At 54.7% G+C, this 12,364-nt stretch overlaps 6 protein-coding genes across 6 annotated transcripts in view; 4 read left to right on the top strand and 2 right to left on the bottom strand.

Moving 5' to 3' along the window:
- Positions 1-450: 450 nt before the first annotated feature.
- On the top strand, positions 451-2,574 carry UMAG_01258 (uncharacterized protein; the record flags this gene model as incomplete). The annotated part of the gene is made up of 1 exon (XM_011388884.1): positions 451-2,574. One exon carries the CDS (start codon positions 451-453, stop codon positions 2,572-2,574), a length of 2,124 nt encoding a protein of 707 aa, XP_011387186.1.
- A 1,412-nt stretch (positions 2,575-3,986) lies between these two features.
- On the top strand, positions 3,987-4,976 carry UMAG_01257 (uncharacterized protein; the record flags this gene model as incomplete). The annotated part of the gene is made up of 1 exon (XM_011388883.1): positions 3,987-4,976. One exon carries the CDS (start codon positions 3,987-3,989, stop codon positions 4,974-4,976), a length of 990 nt encoding a protein of 329 aa, XP_011387185.1.
- An 843-nt stretch (positions 4,977-5,819) lies between these two features.
- On the top strand, positions 5,820-8,528 carry UMAG_11864 (uncharacterized protein; the record flags this gene model as incomplete). Its single annotated transcript, XM_011389170.1, has 1 exon — positions 5,820-8,528. The coding sequence occupies one exon, from the start codon at positions 5,820-5,822 to the stop codon at positions 8,526-8,528; it is 2,709 nt and encodes a 902-aa protein (XP_011387472.1).
- A 441-nt stretch (positions 8,529-8,969) lies between these two features.
- UMAG_11863 (uncharacterized protein) lies at positions 8,970-10,525 on the top strand (the record flags this gene model as incomplete). The annotated part of the gene is made up of 2 exons (XM_011389169.1): positions 8,970-9,075; positions 9,162-10,525. The coding sequence occupies 2 exons, from the start codon at positions 8,970-8,972 to the stop codon at positions 10,523-10,525; spliced, it is 1,470 nt and encodes a 489-aa protein (XP_011387471.1).
- A 163-nt stretch (positions 10,526-10,688) lies between these two features.
- On the bottom strand, positions 10,689-11,141 carry UMAG_11862 (uncharacterized protein; the record flags this gene model as incomplete). Its single annotated transcript, XM_011389168.1, has 3 exons — positions 10,689-10,775; positions 10,853-10,993; positions 11,127-11,141. The coding sequence occupies 3 exons, from the start codon at positions 11,139-11,141 to the stop codon at positions 10,689-10,691; spliced, it is 243 nt and encodes an 80-aa protein (XP_011387470.1).
- A 553-nt stretch (positions 11,142-11,694) lies between these two features.
- Positions 11,695-12,364, bottom strand: part of UMAG_15036 (uncharacterized protein) — a gene marked incomplete at both ends in the record, with an annotated part of 1,975 nt that continues 1,305 nt past the window's right edge. The window contains one exon of the mRNA XM_011389205.1: positions 11,695-12,363. Coding sequence (XP_011387507.1) covers positions 11,695-12,363 — 669 coding nt within the window. The remainder of the gene's footprint in view (position 12,364) is intronic.

Below are 12,364 nucleotides of genomic sequence, written 5' to 3'. Positions count from 1 at the left end.
CGACGTTCATTTGACGGCAGGCAAGACAGCAACTCTCAATCACCCTTGCATTCTCTCGCGCATCCGCATTCGGCCTTGTTTCGATCAGTCTCGCTGTTCATCCGTCTACTTCATCCGTCTGCCTCCATCTACTAACACGATTCACCATCACCATCAGCAATGCAACGTTGATTGAAGCGCTACTCAACCCATTGGTCTCGCTTTACACTATCTACGCTTCCTGAGATAGACCGCTGGCGACCGGCTCGTCACGCGCTCCGTTCCTGCTCATCATTGACTGGACAGTGCACTGTTGCTGGATCAACTTTGCCTGAACGCTACAGGCCGTCTGATTGCACTACCATCTGACCGGATCCCCCAAATCCGATCGTATTCAGCCAGAAACACGGTTGTTGCGACACTCGCAAGAGCTGACTTGCGCACAGTCTTTCGCGCCCTTGATCGCCCAAAATGTGTTGCGGGAGCGCCAATTGGAAGCGTGAAGAGGTTCCTGATCACAAGTTTGACTTCATTGACGTGCGCGACTTTCGCAACAATGGTTGCTTTCAGCAGCTCAAATACGTCTTTCTCTTTGTCATGGTGGTCAAGTCATTCGCAGTCTACGTCGCCGATATCTACACCGCCGTCACCTTGCTAGCCTTTGGTCACTTTAGTGGCAGTCTGTATGACAAGGTACAAAATGACCCTCAGAACAACTTTCGGGTCCCCATCGCCTATGGTCGTTGGATCTTTAGCGGATGCATCATTTTTTCCTTTTTGCTGCTCGCCTACGAAGCACACAAATCGCGCGCCATCGTGAAGAGCCGAGACATCAGCTACGCATACACCAACGTCATGGCCAACAACTACTACTCATTGCGCAGCTACGACCATTTTTGCTTCTTCGACCACATCAATGACAGTAAGAAGAAGAAGGATGAGCTTGCCTTTTTTATCTTCTTCACCTTCAAGGGTTGGAAGCGTCTGCTGGTCGCTGATGGTCCGCGTCAGGTCATCAATTTTTTCACTCTTTATGGCCTCGGATCGTTCGCCAAGTGGAGCACAGATCCATATGACTACTACGAGGGCAACATCTTTACAGGCATCATGATCCTCTCGATGCTGTTCACCGTCGCCGTGTTTGCCGGCTCGCTCATCCTGCTCATGCTCGCAGGTATCGCCTACATTCCTCTTCTATGCTACATCAAGGGCAACCTCAAAGAATACTGCTGCCATAAAGTGGACAAGCGTGTCACTGAGCTTGTTCACCTCAAAAAGAAGCAGCGTCTCGCCAAGGTCGCCGAGATCGCTCGCAAGGAAGCTGCAGGCGACTTTTCGCATCTCATGAACAAGAAGGGCGAGATGGTAGGGCGGGCCATGGCACAACCCACATTGCCCACGGTAGATGTCGATCTGCTCAACGATGAGAAACCCGTCAAGTCGGGACCTCTGCAACGCAACAACAGCGTCGGCAGCTCCGTACAGGGCAATGGCGCAGGCTACTACGGACAACCGGGTGTGCCTGGATACCAGTCGCCAGGCTTTGGGCCATCACAGTTCTATGGCGTCAATGCGCCCTCGAGCCACAGCTTAGGCATTGACAAGCCCGAGTATGCCAGCACAGCCAACTTGATCTCCAACGCCGGTCCAGCAGGGGACGATCTTGCACCGGGCATGTCCCACGTCACTTTCGAGGCAATGGCGGATCGGATGGGTCCCATCGGAACGAGTCCGATGATGTTTGCGCAGCGCGTTGGTGGCGGTGCAGGCAGGATTTCGCCTGCACTGTCGTCAGCACAAGCTCGGGAAGATCCCTACAACTCCCATGCGCCTGGGCAGCGAGTACTCCTCGACGCAAGCAATGGAGGCAAGTCTCAGCACTCGGGCGCCAATGGCGAGGCATTCGAAATGTATGGCAGACAGAGTCCCCACCCAGATGCATCCGCCAAGCGAAACGATTCTCCCTACAGCTCGCAAGGTCTCGATTATCCACCTCCGCAGGGTACGCACGGAGTAGAAGGCCTCGACTACCCGCCGCCGCCACCGCCTGATCTTTCGTCCTATGCTCCATACGTGGAACAGAATCAGTACAACCAACATCCACCCGCCGTCGAGATATCCGCGGCGCCTCCGAGCTCAGCACAAGTAGGCGGCAGCAGACACCTTGCCGTTGGCTATCGCACTGACGGCTTTGGAGATGAGCTCCATCCCGATCGATACAGCAACAGTAATGGTGCCAGGTCAGCAGCCAACTCATCGACTCACAGTCCGAGCACCAGCGTTGGCGGCCTCGATGATGTCTACGATGCCTACTACCACTCGCACGAACACTCACCTGTCATCACATCCGAGCAGCGACATAGCTACATGATGAGCGACTATCCTAATCACGGTGGCGTTAACCAATACCAACAGCACAGTCAGCAATATCATCACAGTGCCGGCAACGATGACAATGGCAGCAGTTCCGAACAGTATCAAAACCCTCGGGACGGCTACGGCGACCAATGGTCGCATTCAAGGCCCACTCCCCATGCGTACGCCGATCAATATGCTGATCCGTATAGACAAGGCCCTTCTCAGCAGGGCTATTGAGCTTGCTAGCTGCTCGAACCTCGTTGCGTCACTTTTAGACAGTTTCGTTCTCTCAGATAGATTTGCATCCCTTCTTCAATTTTTGCAACACACACTTTCTTGCAAGCCTCTGCACTGTGGACCGAGTCCACGTGCCAAGCATGATTTTTGTTAGCCTGCTTGCAATTGTTCCTTGTGCCTCGCCTGAAGTACGCACAGGAGTCAGGTTTAGAAGCAGTGAGAGGAGGATCGAAAGTTGCGAGAAAGCGAGTTGCTCGCGGATTCACCCGGCCGATAAAGTTCGCTCTGGTAGACTCGCGCTCGGGCGGTATTCGGCTCTTGAGGCCGGTGTCGCGGTTTCACAGAGCTGCTTCGCGTCCTGTTCAGCGGCAGCCTGGGTCTCCAAGCGAACGTGCTCCCTTCCATCACGTCGGATGTTCAAAGATAGCCGCAATACGCAATTGTGAATGCAGCTCTTCATTCGTTCCCTTCATCTTCGAGTACATAGTTACAAGTGTCTTCGAAGCAGCATGGATGCCTACGCTAAGGCAAGCAGATTCAGAAGCACAGTCAGAATGCTACAGCCGGCAATCCGCTTTTTGAATGTTGCCGGAAAAGGTGGAGAAATTCATGGCCCGCGGCTGTGAGCTGTGAGTGCTGGGCAACGATAAAGGGGATTCGGAAAGTATTTCAGGCAGAATTCAGGCGGGATGTTGTGTGATTCAGCTGGTTGTGTGATGATTTCCAACATTTCGCCTTTCACTCGAGAGCGACCGGCTATAACGAAACGACCAAAATAAGAAAAAAAAGCTGGTCTGCCAAGCCGGTGATGCAGTCCCCAGACTGACTTGTAAAAAAGATGAACCAGAAACAGACGGGGCTCCCACAATCTCTGAATTGCAATCCATCACGAATGGCTGATTGACCCGACCGTTACGCGGTGACGGCAAACGGAAGCGAGCGGCTCTGGCTGGCTGCCGTCGCCCGTGTTCTAGTGCCCTCGAGTCTGCTTAGGATCTTCCTGGTCATCTGTCTGTGCACTGAGTTGGTCTGATTCGTAACAATCGTTCCTATCTGGTTATTATCCCATTATCCTCACCACCATCATCAACTGCAAGCTAACTTTCCAAGTGCCTTGCTTGCTGCTTAGCAACTTTACGGCATTCAAGAGTGCTTCCTTCTTCACCTCAACAGCGCTTTCGAATTTACCTGGCTGAACATTGCCACTTGTTGGCTTCAGCTGCTTCTCGGGTTGCTTTATCACGACGCTAGTCTTGGACTACATCTACATCGTATTGTCTTCGTCAAGTCTTCCTGCCACGCTGCGACTACTGCTGCCTATCCTCACATAGAAAGAACGAATTTTGCTCAAACCAGCCCCTTCCTCACTTCAGCCCCTGTCATCTAGACTCTCCCAGCATACACGAAACACAATGGCGGAAGAACCCTTGACACCATTCGGACAGGCGCTTGCCGGCGCGCTCGGAGGTGTATTTTCCAATGCTGTCATCTACCCGCTGGATACAGTCAAGACACGCATCCAGGCTGGGCAGAAGTCCGCTGTGGTAGCAGGAAAAGAGGCACGAGACCCCAAGGACCCCTCCAAGACCATCGTCACTGTGCCTCAGAACGCCGGCATGATCAAAGGTATTCTCCACATTATCCGTAGCAAGGAAGGCGTCGCTGGCTTGTACAAGGGCTTCGGTGCCAGCATGGTGAATACGTTCTCGACAGGGTTTGCCTACTTTTATTGGTACTCGGTGGTGCGCACGCTCTATCAGAAGCGTCTGGCGCAGCGTAGCGCCTCGGGTGTTGCTGTGCTGAGCACCGCTGCTGAGCTTGTGTTGGGTGCCATCGCCGGTGCGCTCGCACAAATCTTCACCATTCCTGTTAGCGTCATTGCGACTCGACAGCAGCTCGGCACTACCGAAAACGCCAAGGACGGCAAGCCGACCGACGAGAGCTTCTTGGGAGTGGCCAAGGACATTCTCAAGGAAGACGGCGTTACCGGCTTGTGGCGTGGACTCAAGCCTTCGCTGGTGCTCACCGTCAATCCCGCCATCACGTACGGTGTATTTGAGCGCGTCAAGACCATCATTCTTGCCACGTCGCTCGATGGCAAGATGACGCCCGGCAAGTCGTTCCTGGTCGGAGCGCTGTCCAAGACGTTGGCCACAGTGGTCACTTTCCCCTACATCTTGAGTAAGATTCGCTTGCAAGCCAAGAACACAAAGTACAACGGTGCCATCGACTGCCTCAAGCAGATCGCACAGGAGCACGGTATCAAGGGATGGTATCAGGGCATGCAGGCACAGATCACCAAGGCCGTACTTGCTCAGGCGCTGCTGTTCTTCTTCAGAGATTACTTTGAGGTTTGGACTCGCCAGATCCTCAAGGTCAGCAAGAAGACGGTCGTTGCATGAGCAACTGTTCCTGCACAAGCTCTTCTGACACTCTTGCTAGCGATTTAGCTCTGGCTCTGTCCATTGAGGGCCTTCTGTCAAATGACCGCATGTATCTTGTTTCGTTCTCTTCTAGACTCAATGGTATTCGATCAATGCTTTCTTGCAAACGCTTCGATCATGCACCCTGAGCTTTGGTCACAGTGCGCGCAGACAGGACAGGGAGATGTTTCCCGCTTGATACGGGTTGGCTATCGCGTGCGGCCTTGGCCAAGTGGAGCACAGAAAGGTACGTTGAACCGCAGCAAAAGGCGCAAGATCGAAACAAGAACCACGAATAAATAATCGTGAATAGTCACGAGTTATCAGACAAGTTAATCGTGAATCGTGAATTTTGGCGCACGCGGTCGCTACTCGTGACTGCATGTTGGTGCACGATTCTGACATTTTTGGTATATCATCACGCACGAGCAGAGAGCAGAGAAAGTTGAAGTTTTGGCAGGCGTAGGGTAAGTTTGTTTCTCGCTTTTCTTTGCCCGCCATTCACGATTCACGATTCGCCATTTGCTGTGTCAAGCTGACTAACGGACTCACGACTCACGACGGCAGTGCTGTCACATTCCTCTTCTCCACACAGTCGTCACGAGTGTCGAGCTCGGAGTCGCCGCCTCTCTCGTCGATCATCTCAAACGTACTCCTTCGGCTCTGAACCTTACAGAGGCCTGTGAATACTCTGTGACACGCTAAGATGTCTGTCAAGATGTCCACCTGAATGGCGCTGACCTGCCAGCTGCGTCCTGCGAACGAGCGATACGAATACGTTCTCAACGTCCGCAGCCCACCTCCCTTCATCTGCTCCGCATCATGCCGCGACGCAGCTCAAGGCTAAGCGCAGCACTGAGCGCAGCTGCGGGGCCGTCAACTTCCACATCGACAGTGCAGCGTATGGCTGTTGGAATCACACCGCCACAACAATCCGCAAGAAAGGCAACCTCCACCAACGAGACAGCGTCTTGTTTCCGAACGGCTCGATCGCCTTCCCACGCATCAGAACCAAACATTACACCATACTATGCTAAGAGCTTGTGCGACCCTTCAAGTCCATCATTGGGCGATGCATCAAGCAGCTATCTTGCAGTGCAGTCCTTCTTCACACAACTCGCAAGGCCGACGATCCAGCAACAAGCGGTTTCACGTATCACTGCTGCCTCTCCAGCATCGCATGCTGGCGTGCTCACTCGATTGAGGCATGCGATTCGGCCTGCCAGTAGCATCCTACAGCAAGCTCGTGGCTTCCGTGCTGCCCAGATACCTCGAGCGGACGATAAAGACCAGTCAAGATCAGACAATGCCAAGACACATGCCGCTCCCACAGATTCCGCGACGAAGCACGCCAAGCATCCTGTCTCACAAGCGACTGGATCTTCTCATCCCCATGCAGAGCATAGTCACGACGCTGTCAAAGCGCCGTCTCCGAGCACAGAGTTGACGAAAGCCGAACGCGCCTATCATCATTTTGCCAATTATCCAGCATCGCTGCGTCGCTTGGCTATGCGTGCTGTCCCCACATCCTCCCAGAATGGTCAGGGCCAACTGTCGAAAGCCAATGAAGTGCAGCCGCACGAACTCCAGCGCCTCCGGCCGTCGAAAGAGGACTTGCTGCGGTATGCACAGGGCTTCTGGACTCGACTTCGCATTCGGTTCAAGTGGTTCACCATTCGCGGTTTCCGCCGCTTCAATGCAGACGATATTAGCGCCTTTTTCACCCTTGGTGGTTTCACCACGGCCGTCTTTATCATTGTCGGCACCACCACGTTTTTCTCACTCATCTTTGCCGCTCTCAATGCGCTCAATTTGCAAGAGTGGATTGCCAGGAAGATCGCTGACTATCTCACTGCCGAGACGGGCGTCACTGTCGTGTTCGAGAGCGCCATCGTGCCAAAGTGGAAGGAGAGCAAGATCAGCTTCAAGAATGTCTTTATTTCTCGTCGCGCGCATAGTGACGTCGACTCGTTGCTCGAGGAGAGGAGGCAAAAGGCACGTGACCGCAACCGAGATCGACCCAACAAGGTCAAGCGGCGTACTGCTCTCACCGCTGGCGATGGTATGGCGTGGGAAGGTACACACTACGACGAGGTGGAAGAGGTGGCTCCGCCCATGAGCGACGAAGCTCGTGGAGAGGATCTAGCCGAGGACGACACGATCAACACCAACTACACCATGTTTGACCTGCAGGTTGACTCGATCGACGTGACGCTGAGTCTGCAGCGCTGGTTCGATGGCAAGGGACTCGTTGAGGATGCCGTTGTTCGTGGTGTTAGAGGAATCGTCGATCGACGCAATGTATTTTGGGACCCGAACAAACCCTACGATCCGAAAGCCGCACGACGAGCGCCCCGCCACGGCGACTTTGAGCTGGAGTCGCTGGTGGTGGAAGACTTCCTCGTTACCGTGTACCAACCGAACGACTTCCGGCCGTTCAACTTCAGTATCTTTAGCGCGCACATCCCCAAGCTGCGCAAGCAGTGGCTCTTCTACGACCTGCTCAGTGCGGATTCGATCACGGGCCAGGTGGACGGATGTCTGTTCAGCCTGCATAAGCCACAGAATATCAGCCGCACGGTAGAGCAGGATCGCGAGATCTCGAATTCAAAGTGGAAGACCATGTCGCGCATGCGGGTGGATGGTGTGAATTTCGACCATATCCAGAACCAGTCGGATCTGACAGGTCCCATCTCGTGGATTCTGTCGGGCAAGTTCGATGTGGTGGCGGACATCAAGTTCCCACGCGATCTAGATGACGAGGCTGACATTAATACGATCATCATCGAGGTGTTGGACAATTTGACGGCGGCGCTGTCGGGCGAGTCGAATCGAGACTGCGACGACGATCCGATTCCAGGTCAACATCGCTTGAGCGGTCCAGCGATCGAAGCGCCCGTGTCTGCGGTGGGAGCTACAGCCGAGCGAGTGCGCAAGGAGAACGAAGAAGCGCGACGCCAAGGTCGAGATCCTTCGAGCGCTGGCGTACAAAGGCGAGCTGTGGCGGATGCGAACGCGACGTCGGACAACAGCACCGAGTCGTCGTCGTCATCGTCGTTGTCGCCGCAGCTAACGCAAGACGGCGAGAAGACGAAAACGTCGATCCCACCGCCGACAGTGGTTATCGACATGGACGTACGATTCAAAGACATCAAAGCGGCGGTTCCTCTGTTCACCAACGACATCAGCTACCGCACCAACGCCTTTGTGCGTCCGATTGTCGCGTTTATGAACGCCAACAAGACGCTCATCCCGATTCGGTGTCGCATCGTCATGGATCTGAGCGAGTTCGATGGCTCACTCGACCTTGCGCAGACGGGCCTGCTGCCCGTGGTTTCTGAGAAGATCTACGAGGCGTTGGCCAACCACGTGGCTAGTCAGAACGCGTCCACAAAGAGGCTCAAGAATGTCAGTCTCTGGTCGTTGCAGGTGAGCGCCAATGCTGCGTTGAATCTGGTCACACTGCTGAGAAATACGATGGCTAGGACAACAGGGACAAACGGCGCAATCGCGACCAAGCACTCAAATTGATCTTGTCGAGGTGTTTGTGTCGGTCGAGGTAGACGATGATTGCTCGTCGAGATGGTTTCGGTATACCCGCACTCTGCTCGAATCGTGAATATGTCAGGATGCATGCAATCGAGTTGTTGGTGGAAAGTGCAAGAAAGAAGCAGGCGTGTGTGTACGTTGTAGATGATGGGCGGTGGAGCTGCCAGTCACAGCCACGAGTACAGTCTAAGTGTGCGGGCTGGCGTTTAGTGAGCAGCTCGGCGTCTTGGGCGGTGAATTCAAACGGTGAAACGTGAACGAGCGCTTGGCGCGGACAAGGAGCACGGACCGCGGAGAAATGGTGATTAACGGGATTCGTGATTGTGGTTGCTCAAGTATGTTGCATTCAAGAGTTGCGTGTGCTGCTGACGACATCGGAGCCAACGCATTCTTGGTCGTATAGGCATTCGGAACGATCTGGACATGTCGACAGGAACGGGTATGTCGGCGGAAGAGCTGCGCGAGGTGCGTGCGCAGTTTCCCGCACTGGTCGCTGCCGATTCCGACGATTCTGAGCATGGCGGATATGGTAAGCTGATTCATAGCTGAGGTTACCATGTGCTTGGTCAAGGCGGAAACTGACGTTGGCTTGTGTTGTTGACGTTGCGATGGCAGTGTTTGCGGAGAATGCGGGTGGCAGCCAAGTGCTGTCGTCGGTGGCGTTGTCGATTACGTCGTACCTGCTCTCGACGAATGTTCAGATGGCATCGTATGCACTGGCTACGGCGTCGGAGCGGAATGTGTCGCTGGGGACGTGTGCGGCAGCGGTGCTGATAGGCGCTGAGTCGGCAGACGACGTTATGATCGGACAAAGTGCCACGTCTCTGGTCGCGAGCATCGCTGCGATGATCGAGAACCGCGCTAAGTGGCGACCAGACCACGAAATAGTGATCAGCGACGCCGATCACGAAACTAACCGCGGTGCATGGACACGTCTCTCGCAACGGCTCGGTACGAAACTCGTCCATTGGCCCGTCCAATCCACGTGCAAGCAAAACCAGTATGCGGTGACCCTCAATCCGCTTACGCTCAAAGCTATCGTTACGCCCAGCACCAAGTTGGTCGCGTTCACCGCGTGCTCGAACCTGCTCGGTGCGTTTACGGATGTAGTCAAGGCGGTTGAGATCATTCGCTCGATCGCGCCCGACGCGATGATCGTCGTCGACTGCGTAGCGTTAGCCCCACACCGTCGTGTACAGCCTGTCAAATGGGGTGTCGATATCGGCTTCTTTAGCCTGTACAAGACGTACGGCGCACACGTGGGAGCCATGTACGTCTCACCGCGCATCAAACCGCAGCTCGCACCGCTCAACCACTTCTTCCTCCAACCCGGCACGGGCGCCGAGACGGTCAATGGCATGTATCGCTACCAGACAAGTTCGGTGCAGTACGAACTGAACCACAGCATCGCTGCCGTAGCCGACTACCTGGTAGGTTTGGGGTTGGGCAAGCTCGCCGACCGAGTCGCAGTTGATTGGAACGCCATGTTCGATCGCCCTACTGCACTGCCGTACACAGTCGCTTCATCGGCAAGTGAGACGGTGGCGAGGAAAAAGATGAGCCGCAACGAGGTGGAAGATGCACTCGATTCAGCGTTCCTCAAGATCGCGAGCCAAGAATCGCGATTGATGTCGATCCTGATCCCGTCTTTGCTACGCTACGCTGGTCAAGGTTTGCGTATCGTCGGGCCTGAATGCTACACTTGCGCTACACGCGCGCCCACGGTGGCATTTATCATCGTTGATCCTTCCACCGGCCACCACCGCGTCGGAACGAGCAAGGCGATTCACACGGCTCTGGTGCACAACTACAAGGTGGGCGCACAACAGGGCCATATGTACGCACACAGGTTGGTCGAGAGTTTGAACGTGCATCTGCAGGATGGCGTGGTGAGGCTCAGTTTCGTGCATTACAATACGGAGGATGAGGTGACGAGAGTGGTGGCATGGTTGGACGAGGTGTTGCAAAATGTGCTGTGAGAGAAGGCGTTGAGCGATCGGAATGCTGCTGTCCGTCGCTTTCGTTCAGTGTACATTCGCACCATGTAGATCCTTGGGGCATGTCTGCCACCAACTCGAGTGAGCGAATGCCAACATCTTGACTTTTTGACTCGACATTCGGCTTTGCGGATATGGTGTGCATCTAAACGGTAAAACTACACTCTGGAGGAACCGAATCCTTGGGATGTTTATTCTCAAAGTGCTCCTTGAGCACTTTATAGTTCTGCGTCTCGCACCGAGCGGATCTCAAGTATCAGTACTACAGTCACTGGACGCTCAACTGATGCTATGCTGTGGCCAACTCACCGGGTTCTGACCCATGCACTTGGGGCATGTGAACTTGAGCCCTTTTTGACGAGCTTCGCCGAGCTGAGACTTGCCGCCTTTGGCAGCGGCGGCTCTCTTGGCGGCGGCTTCTTGCGCTTGCTGTTTTGCGTGGCCTCGAACCTGCAGTTGTCCAGCATCCAAGGTGAACGAGTCGTCGAAACAGCGAGGCGCAGAAGCAGTCACGAGTCAGATATGCAAAAACCCATTCACCATCTCGCATTCGCATTCGCATTCGCATTCGTCAGTCGTCCACCTGTTCACTCACCATCTTTGTCGAGCTTCGCCGCGCCCAATGTCCAGTTCGTAACGGTGTACTGCTGTGTAGGTACGCAAGTAATCCCGTTCCAAGCCTGGTTTACGTTCAATACAATTCACGTCGTGCCTTCGTTGGTGCTCAAGCACCAAGTCGTCCGACATCCGAAACCCTTCTCCCATTCGTCGTGCGTGATTCACGATTCGTAATTCATGATTTTCGCGATCGATTTAACGTTAACGGCATTTGTTTACCTCACCGCACGTCGCCTCGTCACCTGCAATCACGAGTCACAAATCACGCATTACACCCTCAACTCATGAGCCGAATCGTTTGACGCAACCGACATACTCTTCACTGTCCGCACACACGACACCAAAACAATGAAAGACACCAAGAGAAGGAGAAAAACACCATTACAATTGAGAAGCACAAGCTCGAATCAAAACAAGCGAGCATAGGAGGGCGGGGCTACTTCGTACAATGGACGTTCGAGAAAAGAACAGGTGACAGGATCCTTAGAAGATTACTACTAGAACCAAAAGAAACAAAAGGTTTGAGCACGGTATCACCACCTTCTCGAAGCAGGCGGGTTCAACGGCGGAAGCGTGATCTTGGTATCCGTCGCGGTGGTCGAAGCAGGAGAGGCAGAATTGAGTCCACTTCTCAAGCTGGAAGACATGGTTTTGCGATCGAGGTCCATCACATCCTCGCTACCTCGGTCTCGTGCTGAAGAGATGGGCGGTAGCGAGGTAGAAACGTAGTTGGTAGATCGGTCCGAGCTGTACGGATGCTGGTAGGCTGCTGAGGCCGAAGAGGAGGTGGCCGACGATGTGCCGTTGGCTGCGAGTCGACCCCGTGCCGAAAGCGAAGACGTGGCTGCCGGGCTGGACGATGCTGCGGCAGCCGAGAGCTTGTCGAGCGCCGAAGCGGCGATACCCTCGGGGACCGAGTAGGAGCTCGAGGTGGGGCTCGATTTGGGGCTCTGCGATGAGCGCGCAGACGCCACCACGGACACGGGCGCCGAAGCGGCGTGAACGGCGTGAGCGGCCATGGGCAGACGCGAGGCGGAACTCGGCGGTGGCAGCGTAGCTACGGTGGGTGGCACACGGTCGCGCTGACTGCTGCTCGTCGATGTGCTTCGACGGTGGTATTCGGCAGGCGACTCGTATTGCCTCTCAGCGCCAGCCAGCTCTGGATCCAGCGACCCCGCGTACATGTCTCGTCGATGCGGGAGA

Source organism: Mycosarcoma maydis, chromosome 2, assembly GCF_000328475.2.
Source record: "Mycosarcoma maydis chromosome 2, whole genome shotgun sequence".
Lineage (NCBI taxonomy): Eukaryota > Fungi > Basidiomycota > Ustilaginomycetes > Ustilaginales > Mycosarcoma > Mycosarcoma maydis.
This window is presented reverse-complemented; position numbering and strand designations above follow the sequence as displayed.